Genomic DNA, 16,348 nt, shown 5'->3' on the forward strand with positions numbered 1-16,348 from the left:
GTTAGGCGTGTCAAACCCAAAAAATGACACGGGTACAATAAACTCCAAATACACTGCTTTAACTGACTAAAAATAGTAGTACATGGTAAGTAGGGTCGAACCACAGAGACATGGGATGAAAGTTTATACCTCTATGCGCAAGGTACTATGGTCACAAAGGAAAAAAAAATTGTTGCAAAAGTCTAAAAGTGAAAATAACAAACTACTATGAGAACGAGCAGAAAATGAAATAAACTTGTAAACAATTTGTTGGAATGGTTCTAGTTCTAGCTCTCAATGTTTTTGTTTAACTTGATTATGACTTGATGTAATTCATGATTGCTATTCTAAGTTGGTACTAAAACATATTAACACGATCTAATACCTCTCTTTTGTCAAATTATCTAACCAAAACACGCTCTTTGACTAGACCTGGCTTTACTAACTCAAGCTAAACATGCTCTTAGATTATATTGAAAAACCGCATTAAGTTTTGTACAAGCTTCCCAACAATGTTCATTTCTTCTCATATGCTCGAAAGTGTGAAAACATGTAATATATGTTCTATAATAAAAAAACCTATTGTTTGTTACCAATCATTAACTTTATAGAACGATTAGGTGACCTAAAAGTTAATTCATTACACAAGAATTCAATTCATATAAGTGGCCAATCAAATACAAATCAAATTCAAGGATTCTAGTTCAAACAAGAACATAATCACTAGAATAGAATCATAAATAAAGTATCAAATCATATGCTTCAAGTCAAGCAATCAACTTGTTTTGAACAAGAACTATAAATTAGGGTGTCTTAAACCAACAAACAAAAATGGAAATAGAAGTGTTTAATTCTTACTAATGTAAATCAAAAATGTTTGCAATGATTTGGTCTTCTCAGAAGCTCCAAGAAATCTCCCAAAATCGCTCAAGATCGCCAAAACTTGCTCCAGAAACCGTATGTGATGAAAACAATGGTGCCTTCCTTTTTTTAATAACTTTTCAAGTTCCTAACCCAAGGCCATGCATTTTTTATCATGGCCATGCCTTTTTTCCCATGTGTTTTTAGCATGGTCATGTGTTTAAACCCATGTGTTTTTAGAATGGCCATGCCTTTTTGCTAAAACTCCAATAATTCTTCAAACTTGGCTCTGTCTTCGGTCTAGCTTCACCACGAGTCATGTTGCACAAATATATGATAAAAAGGAAAAACATGATACGTGTCGGTGTGACATGGCCCATGTTTCAAACGTAGTCCTTTGCTATGATGATATGCAACGACTCAGGTTATGTTTTCATGTTTTATTCCATGGAATTAAGGGTGGAAAATCAGGCCATCGTGTCGTGTTTTTGTCTGACACGACACAACACGACAAGGTTTTATGTAACACGAACATGACACGACACGATGTCATGTTTTTTTTAACTAACACAAAAACGAACCAATTAAAAAATGAAAAACACGACACGACACGACAAAGATAACATAATATAATAATTAGTTTATTTAATTAATATTTAATTATACATAACACGAAAAACACGACAAATAAATGCTAAATCGTGTCAATTTTGTGTCGAATTTTGAACAAGAACATGACACGACACGACATCGTGTTTTTTACACTTAACACGAACACGACAGGAACACGAATTCGAATTTCAATTTTGTCCCAATTTCGTTTCGTGTCGTGTATTTTTGTCGTGTCGTGTCAACAATTGTCACCCCTACATGGAATGACCGGTCCATCTTCTCTTTGTGCTCCAATGCTCCAAGCTCCAAGCTCCAATATCCAAGATTGCCTCCATAGTTCCAATGCTCCAAGCTCCATAATGCCTACAAAATTAATAAAAAATAGTGAACTACCAGACATTCTAATAAAACATGCAAGTGCCCAAATAATTAACTAAATGCAAGAATTATGAAGTAAAATGCAATGAAAAGATAGAAATAGAATTCTAAAATAGGTGCATAAAATGCACCTATCACAGTACACATCACATCTTCTTGTAAAACTAAGGTTGATTTAGAAATCCACGTTCACAATCTCAAGCCAACAATCAAACAGGAACATGACAAGAGACCGAGCCCATGTCTCCAACCCAACCGTTTTATTATAAATTGTTTTTCAAAAACATTTTCTGAAAATTCTCAGATCCTAGTTTGAGTTTAGATTGACACAAGTGTTCCTCCAAATCCCTCAAACTAGGGCTCTGATACAACCTTGTAACGTCCCATTTTCACAAGCAAAATTTTCATTTTTTAATAAGATAAAATCACCATTTACATAAAACCCAAGTTATGAACACATATTTGTTCCAAAATACGGTTGTTTGAAAATCATAGTAATATAAATAGTGCAAAATCTGCATTGTTTTTGATGAGTGTGTACAGTCACGCCTTCGCCTTCCCACGACCAACAATGGTACGTGAAAAAAAAATTAATCAATAATTGTAAGCCAAAGCTTAATGAGTTCTCCCAAAATATCGCACATCACAATACACATAGAATTCATGCATACATAAGCCTTCAGTCTATCTAGCCTGCCTTGCAAGGCCTACAACATGCCTTGACCACTCTCTTGAGCTTACAGTCTAATTTAACTACCTCGCAAGGCCTACAATACATCTGGACTACTCTCTTGAGCCTACAGTCTGACTGGACCGCCTCACAAGGCCCACAATCACCTGGACCGCTCTCTCTTAGCATATAGTTGATCCACACCTGGCCTACAACACATCGTTGTCTGGCCCGGGTATCATCGCCTACATTAAAAAGTAGAACCGCCTTAACCCACCACCCAATATGTTGACATGTTACACTCCCCAAACCAGAATGGCGGAAAACATTCGGGGGTGGATGACTTCATGTAGCATCATAACAGTTGAATATTTGTAAAGAAAGTAAAGAAAACCATCATAAATATAATTTAAAAGTTACATTGTTGCTTACAATACATGTCCCAAAAGAATTACAATATGATGATTTAATAAGTTTTAAGACTGACGTCTTAGCGTCTCTTCTCCAAAAGCTGATGTCTTACCTGTATTACTGAATTCCTGAGAAATACAAGTAGTTTTGAAAAAGTGTCAACAATTAAGTTGGTGAGTTCATAAGCGTTTTTGTACTAAAATTGTATGTCTTTCGGTAAAAATAATTGAGCGTGTTTCTAGAAAATCCAATATTTTCCATGTATGTGTGGTAGTTTGAAAAGTTCCAAAGACTGGAATACATAAGTATTTTTCATACTAAAAATGGTGTAAGTGGATTTATACATATATAATGTAATTACCGATGCATTTAATAGTCTCGTAAATCAAAATGTTTTGATACTCCATGTGAGTTTTATAACCATGCTATTGACCCAGACTGCCTGTAACAACGTTCTTCAGGCGTTGAAGTGTTATGACGTTTGTCACCCCAGACCTGCCGGTCTAACTGTAGCTAACAGTTTAGGTGTGGGATTGTCAATCCCGTATAGATCTATACACAAGTATCACGCTCTCCCTACAAGAGATTATGGTTTATAATACAGGACCTGAAATGCATACTTGAGAGTACGGTGAAGCCAAATGTCACACAAAATTTAGTACCAATAGATTTACGGAATGAAAAGTTCATCTTTCTTGTAAATGTAAGTATTTCCTTTTTATAGTGTTTATGTAAAAATCTCATGAATAACTTGTAAAATATACCCATTATAGTTTTTCGAAAGTGTGTTCCATTTGGTGATAAAACTCGGTGTAATACCAACTTTGCATGTAAAGTGTAACGTTGGTAGTAATATTGTTTAACATTTATAAACAAAATGTAGGTAAAGTATTTGAAACCATATGTAACGATGCGTATTTTAACATAAGTTTTTCTTGCGTTTCACTTGTATTCCCCCCCTTAAAACATGAAAAAGACGTGAAAATGTAGGGGTATGAACTCACCTGGAAAGTGGGATGATTTGATGAAAACGAGACTTTACTCGGGCAGTACTTCGACCGGAAAGTGATAAATTTATCGGGAGTTTCTGAGTTTCGGGCCTTCTTCGGGGTTTGGATATGTAACCGGGGTGTCGGGGTTGTCTCGGGGTGCTTAACGCAGAGTAAGAGTGGGAGAGAGGATAGAAATGAGCAACTAAAACTGAAACCCTCGGTTTCTATTTATAGGGTGCAATTTCAGGACTCACGTCGTGGGCATGGGGTGGCTCACGTCGTGAGCTTGGTCCGTAAACACGAAGTCTGGTGGTCTAACTCTGGCACACATCAGTCATAGACTCACGTCGTGAGTCTCTAGTTCACGTCGTGGGTCTCCGGATAAGGTTGGTTTGCGTGCCCCGAACTTCAGAAATTCATATCTCTCGCATATGAGCTCCGATTTCAATGTTCTTCATATCCACGCGTAGGTGAGATTATGCTCTACAACTTTGGTTTAGACTCCGTCGGCTAATTTTGACTTAAGTTTTTTAATATTATATTTTTAACAGGTCGGGACATGAAAAGTCCGTTAAAAATTCATATCTTCTTCATCTGACGTCCGTTTTCGTCTGTATTTTTACCATACTTCTACTATTGTCGGGATCTTCGTTTTTCGTTAAGGTTGCGTCGGCTAAAAATCGTTCGATCTCTATTTCGAGTTTTTAGCTGTCTACTGCTATATCCGAAACTTAGAAAAATCATAACTTCCTCATACGAAGTCAGATTTGGACGTTCTTTTTATATACGTTTACGGTTTAACAAAATCTACGACTTTCGTGTAGATACCTAAGGCTAAAAAGTATTTTATTGAAATTTCACTTTTTACACTTGACAGTGTTTTACCGGTTTTGTCGCGAATCTTTGATTAGTCATAACTTCTTCGTTATATCTCGGATTTTTGTGTTCTTTATATTTCTGAAAATCATGATACGATATCTAAGATATTATGTACCTCAATTGAGACTTTTTGATTATTTTATTTTAGACGTTATTTCTTTATTATATTGAAAATAGATTACAATACTTGACTTTAGATCATTACATTGCCTTGAAATATCGGGTTGTCACATGACATATGTAACAAACAAGCAACCAATTATGCATATAAACATGGGAAACTATCTACACTAGTCTACATGTCTTACATCTCACTACCATGTACCAGGCCTCATACAGTACACTATGCCACTACCGGCAGATCTCCAAGGAATGCATAGTTATATGTAACCAGAGGTGAGATGGACATTTGAACAGGTGATCCCACTCTAGAGCCACACCAAACAAGGAACATGCAAGAAAGTTTGGATCAGGAGTTCTCAGGCTATCCTGCGTGACTACATACAGCCCCAAGGGCGCTCCACTAGACGATTACCAACCTACAGGTACTCTGACCAGCATATCTCTACTCATATATCCTAACACACAAGGATATATATATATATATATATATATATATATATATATATATATATATATATATATATATATATATATATATTGTAACACATAGTATAGTGAGGAAACTCACCTGAATCAAAGACCCAAGGAAACACAGCAACACGCTTACTCCCTACATTGATCGCTCCCACGAACCGACTAGCACCAAGAAAAGGTAGAACCTTAGTCAATAACCTAATTTCTTCAACTTTGAGCCAAAGTCAAACTGGTCAGAAATTCAATGGTTAACGGTCAACAAAAGTCAATGGTCAACCAAGACAACCCCCACCACGACGTGGAGACCTCTTGGCCACATCGTGGGCATATCAGGACAAAACAGTCGCGAAGATGATAACCACCACATCGTGGGAAGCCCATTTCCACATAGTGGAAACTGGAAGATTAACATACTCTTCATTAAGAGCTTAACCCTTACAGATCTAAACCCATAGATTCAAATCTAGTCCTTTTCGGTTACCTAATGGATAAAGTTTCCAACTTTATCCATTACGACTCCACCACAAGCCAATATCTACAATTTTATATCCATTAAGTCCTTAATAAGGCTATAACTTGAGCACATACTCCAAACATGACTCTTTCTTATTCACAGAAGTTTATTGACCTTAGAAATCCATCTCAAGCTCTGGAGTTCTTCAAACTCCAAGAGCGTCCAAGGAAGGGACCAAAATCAATAAAAATGAACTTATACTTCCATCAAGAAGAGAAAAGGTCAAGATGAGAGCTTTATACCTCCAACAACTCAAAAATCTGAAGGAGATGATGGGTCCAAGTTGATTCCTTGCTTCCTTGCACCAAAATGATCTTCCTCTTTCCTCAAGCTCCTCTAAAATCCAAGAATAAGGTCTTCAATCTAGCAACCAAGCTCTTAATTATCCATGGAGGCTAGGGTTTAATGAAGAAGGGTTGGGGGATAAAGAAGATGCCCTAATCCTTGAGATTAAGTGCTTAAATATGGAAGAAACCCTAAAAATCATGGGCTTAGACTGCAATCATTGCCACGTCGTGGCGGCCATCGGATGCGTGCTTCATGCATTTAGCATGCCACGTCTGGTGCTCCATATACGACGTCGTGGCACGAGCTTTCAACCGATCTGGTGTTACAATGTTGTTAGAATTATAGGAGAATTTATTGACCGTGGACAAAATATGTATCCCTTATAATTTCCTAATTTGTGGAAACCAATATAAGTATGTATTAGGAATTGTAACAATCTTTGTACTAATGTTAATGAAAAACATTGTCATTTTAGATAACCATACCGTTCTTTTTACATATTTAAGTTTCAAAAGATATTACAATATTTAATCTTTATATTACATTTCCAGGATAACCGAGAACTTGCATCCGGTACAAACTAGCGGTGTCTACATGATTTTCAAACAATTCCATCTAGGTTTCAATTAGGTTGAACACATTCAATTGGACTCGATCTTCTGTTGTTGGATTTTTCCTACGTGCTTCTTCGATGAGGTCCATTGTGTTCACAAACTGTCGTATATCTCCAGACATCGTAATGAGGAGCATTTGCATATTATACAATGCTAGTTTTCTCTGCTCCTCGACCGCAGAAAGCGATAATGGGATTTCCAATATTACTATTCGTTGTTTCACACGTTGATAATTTCTAATGTAGTCGTATTAACAAGACGTTGTTGCTTGTCTTCAAGACGAAGTATATCATATTCTATTGGCAACTCATCCTCATCGATCGAGTCACTGGATGTTGGAGACTGAAAATAAAATATATTAACATACACATTAAAAACAACTTGCATAAACGTATCCAATAATAAAACCATCCATAAAACAATTATTTTCAACTAGTCTATAATAATAGGTTTGTCTGAACTTGCTTCGGTCCCATCTTTTGGGGTTCTATCTGCTTTCAGTTAAGCTTTAACATCATTTCTGTTTTCTTTCTTAATTTTATAGGTGCTTTTGCTGGTTTATTTTTTATTTATTTTCTAACTCAGCATCTTGGTTTTTTATATGCAAAAACAAAATTCAAACAACATTTTAATACATTACCATAAAACTAGGCCTGGCAATCGAGCGGGTTTTGACCCTGATCCGCTCCAAACCCTTAATAATTATATGGGTTTGGAGCATAGTTTGTGATCCGTTTACCCGTTAACGACCCATACCCGCTAACCCTTTTATTTAAAGGGTCAGGTATGGATCATCACCGATCCGCTCCGTTTATAACCCGCCCCGTATAAATTTTAGAATTATAAATTTATATTTTATACAACCTAAAGTTTACTTTTAATTCTAATATGAAGTCCAAAGAGAAAAGACCAAAGACTAAACTGTTTTTACATAGGAATCGAGGACTCGACTTCTATAATTTCAGTATTCTAGCAAAAAAAAGATGTCATTTCATTTATATTTCATTTATAGTTTTAGAAGGTTGGACTTTCTAAAACTATTGTTTATAATAAGGATGAAAAGATCAATCATATATTTCTTAGACCTATTTTTTTTATATGGAACGACATAACAAACAGATTAATATGTAGCTTAAAGTGTTTTTTAAGTGTCTGCGCGTTATATACATTAACATTTACATTGTTCCTAAGAGCACATCATTTAAAAGTGTTTTTTTTAATCTTTTTTGTTTTTGTAGTTTTCAAATAGATAGAAATGGTTCTTGTATGAGAAAATATTAAACACTTAGTAACCTTAATCTTCGATTGACATTACGAGGTGTATGAATTGGGAGTTAAGGTTTCGTAATCGTGTATGAACCCTAGTTTAAGGAGAAAGGTGGTGAAATGTATGTTAATTCCACATAACCAGTCAAAAGGGTTATGATGAATACAAACAAGTTAAATGATATATTATGTAAAAAAAAGGAACATATGTGAACAAAATCATCAGTTGGTTATTCTCTTGAATCATTTTCCCATATTTTTTTTATTATTTTTTTGATTCGGACCCATGCCATTTCCTACCTAGCTTTCAGATCTTTCACTTTTTGTCCACTTTTTATTTTTTCCGAATTTGTTTTATTTTTTCAACTTCTTTTACAACTGTGTTTTTACAAGAATGATTTTTTCTAATACAATTACTATTTTTACATATTCACTTTTATGTATATTCTTATTTAGATTTTTCTTTTCAAAAATTCATTTTTGAAAAGATTAGGCATTAACCACAACAATTATTTGTTTATAGATATATATATATTTTTTAAAAAAAAGTGTTGGTCTGTATATGTTGAAAGAAATGGAGTTATTACACAAATCAGCCGAATTATTATCACAAATACCTCACAAGACTCGGAAAAAAAAAAAAAAAAAAACATGACCATGTAACCGTTGCCAACTTTAATACAATCAAAGCCTCATGTGTCAATCTGGATTTGGTGGTTTTTGAATAAAAGCTGTTTAATTTAGGAATGAGCTAAAGCAATAAGCTGATCGACTACAGATGGATCTGCTAGGGTGCTGATGTCACCAAGCTCGTCCAGCTGTCTAGATGCAATTTTTCTTAGAATTCTTCTCATTATCTTTCCACTTCTTGTTTTTGGAAGACTTGGTGCCCAATGGATTCTATCCGGAGCTGCAAATGCTCCAATCTGATATATACAATAATAACCAATTTACTAAAAAAAATATATGCAAAACATACCATTATACTTTTATTACAACATTGTACTTGTACATTTTTTTTTTCTTAAAAACTTTTGAAAAATCTACCTGATTATGGCATTGTACCTTACCATTCAGTTTTTCCTATTTCAAAAATCTACCCAAGTATAGCATTGTATTTTCAATTCTTTTCTTATTAACATTGGATGACATTGTTTTAATTGAATAAGTTTTTCAATGTTGTAATAAGAAGAAACTAGAGGAGGATGCTATAATAAACGAATCAATGGAAGTACGCTGTTATAACATTTGCTTATTATAACATTTGACTTTCATTTCTTTCTATTACAACATGTACCCAATTGTAGCATTGTACTTCCATTTTTTCCTATAATAGCAATAACTTTATCCAATTAACTCTCTCTCTATGGAAACTCATAATGCTCGTCCATTCTACTTTCTTTGTTTTCTTTCTGTTTGTGTTATATCCAGACTAAACTTGATCAAAAAAAAAAAAAGAATATGGCATTCCAAGCCCTAAATAAATAAATTTAAAAAGATTTTTTAGATTTAAAAATGAAAACTTACTTGGTTTCGAACAACAAGCACAAGGCTTTTGCGAAGATCTTCAGTATATGGAACACCCTCCACCAAAGTAACAAACGCATATATCCCCTGCCCTTTCACCTAATAACACAAAAACATATCATAAATTCATGTACCAAGAATGCCCCTGACCTGAGAGAGAAAAAGAGAGAGAGAGAGAGAGAGAGAGAGAGAGAGAGAGAGTTACCTCATGTTCAACACCAACAACAGCTGCTTCAGCACATTGAGGATGTGAAACTAGAGCTGATTCAACTTCTGCTGTACCAATACGGTGTCCACTGTTGATATTCCAAAGCGTTATAAATTAATAAATAAAATACAAACTTGTTTGGTATTATTCTGTTGTGTTGATTTATTTTTTATTAGATATACCTGACATTTATTACGTCATCAACTCTCCCTGTCAGCCAATGGTATCCATTCTTGTCCCTAAAACAAAACTTAACATTCTCACCTAACTCAAGAATATAAAACATATGATGTTTTTTGAGCTTATTGCAGTTTAGCAGCTTTTCCACAAGTTCTCCAAATATATGCTCATTTTTGGTTATATAATACCCTTTATGTCATTTTATATTTACCAAAATCTGTTACTTTATCAGAGCTTATCAGGCAACCTATGAGATGAGATGAGATGAGATGAATGAATAAAAATTACCTACTGCAGCCATCACCACTAAAATAATAGCCAGGAAATGGCTTAAAATAAGTTGTTTCATATCTATCATGATCACCATAAAGAGTCCTAAATGCCCCTGGCCATGAGCTTTTAACACATAAATACCCGCTGCATTCCCCTTCAATTTCTTTTCCCTTCTCATCCACTATCACAGGCTGCACTTACCAAATCAAGAATTAAATAACTAACAATTTCATTTTCTTTGTAGGGGTAGGGTAGGGTAGGGTAGGGTACCTCAACCCCAAAAAATGGGAAAGTAGCAGATCCAGGTTTTTGAGGCCATGCTCCAGGTAAAGGAGTAATCTGGAGACAATAATAAGGTGAACACCAATCATAGTTATTACTAATACGGCTAAATGTAAGAAATACCAACATATACTTTCATTTATCATCATTTCTTTCTATTATAGCATTCTGATTTTCAAATCTATATATATATATATATATATATATATATATATATATATATATATATATCTTATTAAGGCACTGTACTTTGAAAACCAGGAGATGTATCCAATTATAACATTGTACTTTCGATATTTTCTTATTGCAACAATGTGCTTTAGAGAAATCTACCAATTATAGCAGTGAAAATTGCTTCGTCTATAATTAGGTAGATTTTCCAAAAATTGCTATAATACAAAGTAGGATGCTGTAATAAACAAATAAATAGAACTACATTGCTTCTTTTTTTTTTCTGCAGTCAAGGGTAATTAATTAATATGAGGGTGGGTGTACCATGAAGCCTCCTGTCTCTGTTTGCCACCAGGTATCTGATATTGGACACCTTGAATCTCCAACTACATTGAAAAACCACCTGTCAAGTGAAGTCAATAAAAGGAATTTTCGGATGAAGTTACAAACAATAAAAATCTTTTTTTTTTTTTTTTGCAAAAAAAAAAAATTTTAATAAATATGAAAGCCGAGAAGGGAAAGAACCTCCATGCACTTGGATTGATGGGCTCGCCTACACTACCAAGAACCCGTAAAGATTTACGAGAGTATCGAGTAACATACTGCATGGTCAACACACACACAAGATTAATATGTGATTAGAGGAAAAATTACAAATATGCCCTCCCCCCTCCCAACCTAAAAACAGGGTCAAGAATTTGAAACAAATCATGGCTGCTAACAGGTGGAAAAAGTGGGTCGATCCATTTAAGTGTTTATAACATTATAAACATTTCTTCATTATTTTTCTCACTTTGAACACTCCTATCCTTTTTTAAAATTTATTTCATACTTTCATGACGATGAATCTCCAAGTATGTGCTTTTAAAATGATAAAGTTTTGTAAATGACTATTCACGAATTTGAATTTCTTTTACAGAAGTGACTTGGTTTATAACTTAAGATTTTGTAAAAAAAATGTGTCTGGTTTGCATGTGTTACATATGTTAAAAAATGATAAACTTATTTTTCTTGAAATTTTGATTGGTTCCATAACATCAACTTTTTAAAATATGACTTTTTATACCAACCACTTTTACAAAAGAAAAAAAAAAGTTTGATTTTATAAGGACAAAATATTAAAACTATTAAGCGAAATGTGATGACATTTTTCTTGTTTATGATCATGGTATACAATCATATTTTGTAAAAAAATATATATATAAAAATATATCCAATACTTAGCATAGATATACCTCTGATATTGGTCAAGTGGTTAGTTAGGGGTAATTATGGGAATTTAGCAAAGATAAAGAGCATCTTTTTATTTGGGTATTTATACTATTTTAGTTGCTGGAACAGACTGCATAGAGGAAAAGAGGGTAGGGTATCTTTTGTAGAATTTCTAGTCATTGTACCTTTGGGAGAGAACTAGACTCTCAAGATTCTAGTAAGCAATAGGCTTTTTCTTGTGTTATTTTGAGTATCATCAATTACAAACAGTGAAGCTTGTTTATTCTTAATGTTGTGATTTATCTTCTCAGTGAGTTCATAACAGATCTTTCGCCCTCTTACGTAAGTGAAGTATGGTCATAGAAGAGGAGAAGAGCAAGGTAACATTGTTATTAAACAACAATGCAAAAAAATATATTTTTTTTTCTATTGGTATTGTTGATAACAAATATATTTTCTTATGGGTTGTTTCATTGAGGCATGACCTAATCAGGGAGTAAAAAGTATATATTTAAAAAAAAAGATATTCATTCCAATAGAAACAGCAAACATATAAGAAAATTAAGAGGAAAACTTGCCTCGTTTCCATCACGCATAAGAGATCGCACTAGTGTTGGAGCAGTGTAGAATATTGTCACTTTGTATTTGTCAACAATCTCCCAACAACGTCCAGAATCTGGGTAGTTAGGAACCTAATGCATTTAAACAGTTAAATAGCAACATACTTTCTTATAATTTATAATTTATAATACCCTACTTTCATTTTCTCCTATTACAACATTGTATTTTGCAGAATCTACCCAATAAAAGCAATGTCACCCAAATAACTCATTCTTATAATTGGCTAGAATTTTAAACTACAATGTCTAAATAAGAAGGAAAAAAAATGAAAGCATAACACTATAAGTGGGTAGATTTTTCAAAGTACAAGGCCTTGGTAATTGGAAAAAAAAAATGAAAGCAGGGTGATATAATAAACAAATAAACAGAAGTACAATGCTATTTCTTAAATGGCTTATAGGAGAATTTCATTGTGTTAAAGAGAAACAAGAGTCGGGCCATTTGGCTCCCTAAAATGACAATCTACTTTATTTGTATACAGTAATAACAAAAACTGAATTGCTTTACTTACCCCTTCATAAAGTATAACTGTTGCTCCATTAAGCAAAGGTCCATAAGTAACATAGCTGTGTCCAGTAATCCAACCACAGTCAGCTGTACACCTAAAATTTTGTGATGATCATTAGAAAATATGATGACATGCCACCACTATTTCAAAAATCAAGATTTACCAATATATGTCAGATTCTTTGTAATCAAATGCATATTTGAATGTTGTTGCAGTGTATATCATGTATCCTCCTGTGGTATGCAGAACACCCTATCACGTGCACCAGCATATGATTCATTGAAAAAAAAATGAGAAGAAAAACATAATTATAAGAAACTTAAATACCTTGGGCTTTCCGGTGCTTCCACTTGTATAAAGAAGAAAAAGTGGATCCTCCGCATCCACCCACACCACATCACATGTAGTAGGATATTTAGGAACAACATCCTGCAAAAAAAAAAGTCCAAAAGGCCTAAAGTTTAATGAACATGATGATATAAATTATATCTGTAGGTGAAAATAGTATTACTACCTGCCACCAAATATCTCTTCCTTTCTGCCATTTAGTATCTTCCTTCTTCATGGCTGATTCATTTTCGTATGTCAAGCATGAATCTATTTTTTGTAACATAGAAGAAGAAAACAATGTCATTGTCATGAATAGGCAAATAAATATATGCATATGCATTCTGAAAACATCTACTATATATAAGATCAAAAGATCTCACCTACAGATATTCCATTTTGAGATGATTCTGAGAGTGCAGCATCAACAATCTCCTTGAGATTGAGTACTTTTTTCCCTCTTTTAACCGCATTGCAAGTTACCACAATCTTTGGTTTGCAATCCATAATTCTTTGAAGAAGTGATTCTGCAGAGTATCCAGCAAAAACAACCTGAAACTCAAAGTTTAATATTTCTGGATAGTCATGAAATAAAATTTTATATAATTTGAATTTGAATGGCTTTACCGAGTGGACAGCACCAATGCGAGCACATGCCAGCATTGTGATTGGCAGTTCCATCAGCATGGGTAAGTAAATAATTACAGTATCGTCCTTTTTAACACCATTGTCTTTCAAAAAATTTGCAAGCTGTCAAATCAAATGTAAGAAGAATAAAATCACAAAAAAACACAACCTACTTTTTGATTTCTCCTACCTTTTTTCATACATACTAAGTCATTCTACTCACAAGAACGTCACTCCTTATAAGGTATACAACTAAGTTTTGCTGACATGGCGTCTATGTGGCGTGTAAGTAAAATGACTAGCATCCACGATAGGAGAAAAAACTTAAATTAAATCCATTTGCTTTTTATGGGTTGTTTGTATATGGGACCCACACAATAATTTAAAAAGCTCATCCAATAGCTTTTTCATTTCTCAAGAGCTTTTTGGTTTGAAAAAGTTGTTGCAAAAGCTCCTATTGTGGTTGCTCTATCTAGTAAGTAAGTTGATATTCTGTGATCTTAACCCATTTGATAATTTGTATTTGTATACTCGATATAAGCAGAGTAAGTAAAAGAAGTTGTGAAAGAATCAAACCTGGCAGACTCTCTCAAACAGTTGTCTGTAAGTCAAAGAGCCATCAACATCAGGCTCATTTCCTTCCCAATGAAGTGCAACTTTATCGCCATTCCCAGACTCAATGTTTTTATCCAAGCAGTTATAACAGATGTTGGTGATGCCACCCTTGAACCACTGAGTAGATAGATAGATAGATAGGAATGGCCAATGGCCGATTTGTGTGATATAAGATGTCAGAAAGATAAAAAGTATTGTTTACCTCAATTTTGATATTCCCTTTTGTAACATCAAGATTCTCTGAGTAAACCTGTTGACCCCATTTCTCTTTCCAATAGAATTCTGCTGCAATATCAGACCAAAAGCCACCAGGGTCTACAATTGATCTGTTGTACATCTCCAAGTACTGAAATGGTGCCCCAAATCATCAATTATATGATGAAAGTGTTTATGAAAAACAACAGAAAATAAGACTTGTTTCCTTCTTGTGATTAGAGTTTACTTAGTATTTTGAAAATCCAAAGTAGAAAACTTCAAATTGAAATAGTCGTTATGTCCTCTCTTTTTACTTCTTAGGTCAAAATATTTTCTCACTGAAATTATAGTGCTACATGTTCATGTAGACATCAATCGTTTCTCAATAATCAAAACAAGAGTATCGCTTCTATAGTTCAAAACTTATGTATTTGACTCGACACCGACTCTATTTATCCGACGAAATGAAAACAATATATGCAGATGATCTGCTATTGATCACTTTTTTAGGATGATACCTTTTGGGGAGAGGGTACGTGTGCCTGTTGGGAGAAATCGTGACTGGGAAAAACCAGATCGTCCTCCTCGGATGCAAGAGATTCGCCGAGTATCACGGCATTAAGCCTTGGTATCTTGCCGGCGCCCGACGGGTGAGTCGCCATTGACTCCAAATGACGGAGGTGATTAGTTGTTGTCAGATTTTTCCTAGCTGCCATGATCGGCAACGTGACTCGAACGGATTTGAGAGTCAACTCTCCTTCCTCTTCGGTTGGAGAAAGATGAAGAAATCGAGAGTGCAGCAAAATTGACCCAACCAAGTTGCTCCTGTTGTTGGAGTTAAACACTTATCACGGCCGGCTGTGTCGGTTCTTTGAATATGGAACCAAGCATCATAGCCATGAATGCATCTATGGCATGTGTGTATACTTACGAGGGCTTGTTGGAATTATTATTATATTATATATTATATATAATAAAACAGAAATTAAATATTTTTTTTCTTATTCGTTCTACCCATGTTAAATGAAAATATTATTAATTCCACTAGATATATGACACCAATGGATTGGATCTCAAGGGACGTGTTGTTCTTTATGGAAGTAACATGTTTATTTGAAGCCGTCTGAATTTAACATTATTGATCAGGTTATAAACGTACTTGAATACTGACACCGATGGATTAGAGCTTAAAGGACGTGTTGTTCTCTATGGAAATAGCATGTTTACTTGAAGTTATTAGAATTGAACATTATTGATATGGTTATAAACTTATAATGGGTGAGAAGGTGTTGATATGTTATGGATATGTTAGATCTATATCCTTAAGAGTTATTATTGAATGATATTTGCTAATAACATATGATCTTATAGGGTTAGACCTTAATCAAGTTGGCACATATTGAATAATTATTATTTATATGATTACTAATAAATATAATCAACTCTTATATTTAGTTAGGGAAAATATTATTTTATGAAAATAATGTGTCTAGAGGATATAACTACTTATTATATCATGTTATATGATATAATATGCCATG

General features: G+C 34.1%; 1 protein-coding gene across 1 annotated transcript; it reads right to left on the reverse strand.

Moving 5' to 3' along the window:
• Positions 1-8,624: 8,624 nt before the first annotated feature.
• ACS (acetyl-CoA synthetase) lies at positions 8,625-15,718 on the reverse strand. Its single transcript, XM_079086444.1, has 18 exons — positions 15,326-15,718; positions 14,815-14,958; positions 14,574-14,729; positions 13,998-14,120; positions 13,754-13,922; positions 13,558-13,640; positions 13,371-13,472; positions 13,207-13,295; positions 13,047-13,137; positions 12,493-12,606; positions 11,228-11,304; positions 11,027-11,105; positions 10,520-10,588; positions 10,265-10,440; positions 9,979-10,035; positions 9,794-9,884; positions 9,589-9,687; positions 8,625-8,987 (listed from the first exon to the last, which is right to left on the reverse strand). The coding sequence occupies exons 1-18, from the start codon at positions 15,521-15,523 to the stop codon at positions 8,802-8,804; spliced, it is 2,103 nt and encodes a 700-aa protein (XP_078942570.1). The 5' UTR covers positions 15,524-15,718; the 3' UTR covers positions 8,625-8,801.
• Positions 15,719-16,348: the final 630 nt, after the last annotated feature.

This window comes from Lactuca virosa, chromosome 3 (assembly GCF_052849685.1).
Source record: "Lactuca virosa cultivar CGN04683 chromosome 3, Lactuca_virosa_CGN04683_v6, whole genome shotgun sequence".
NCBI lineage: Eukaryota > Viridiplantae > Streptophyta > Magnoliopsida > Asterales > Asteraceae > Lactuca > Lactuca virosa.

Bases quoted from the DNA above. Each gene is read 5' to 3' on its own strand.
- ACS (XM_079086444.1), bottom strand. From the start codon at position 15,523: ATGGCAGCTAGGAAAAATCTGACAACAACTAATCACCTCCGTCATTTG. The intron at 14,959-15,325 runs GTATCATCCTAA...GCACCATTTCAG, and splicing joins ACGTACCCTCTCCCCAAAAG to TACTTGGAGATGTACAACAG. The intron at 10,441-10,519 runs GTACCCTACCCT...TGGTAAGTGCAG, and splicing joins TCCCATTTTTTGGGGTTGAG to CCTGTGATAGTGGATGAGAA.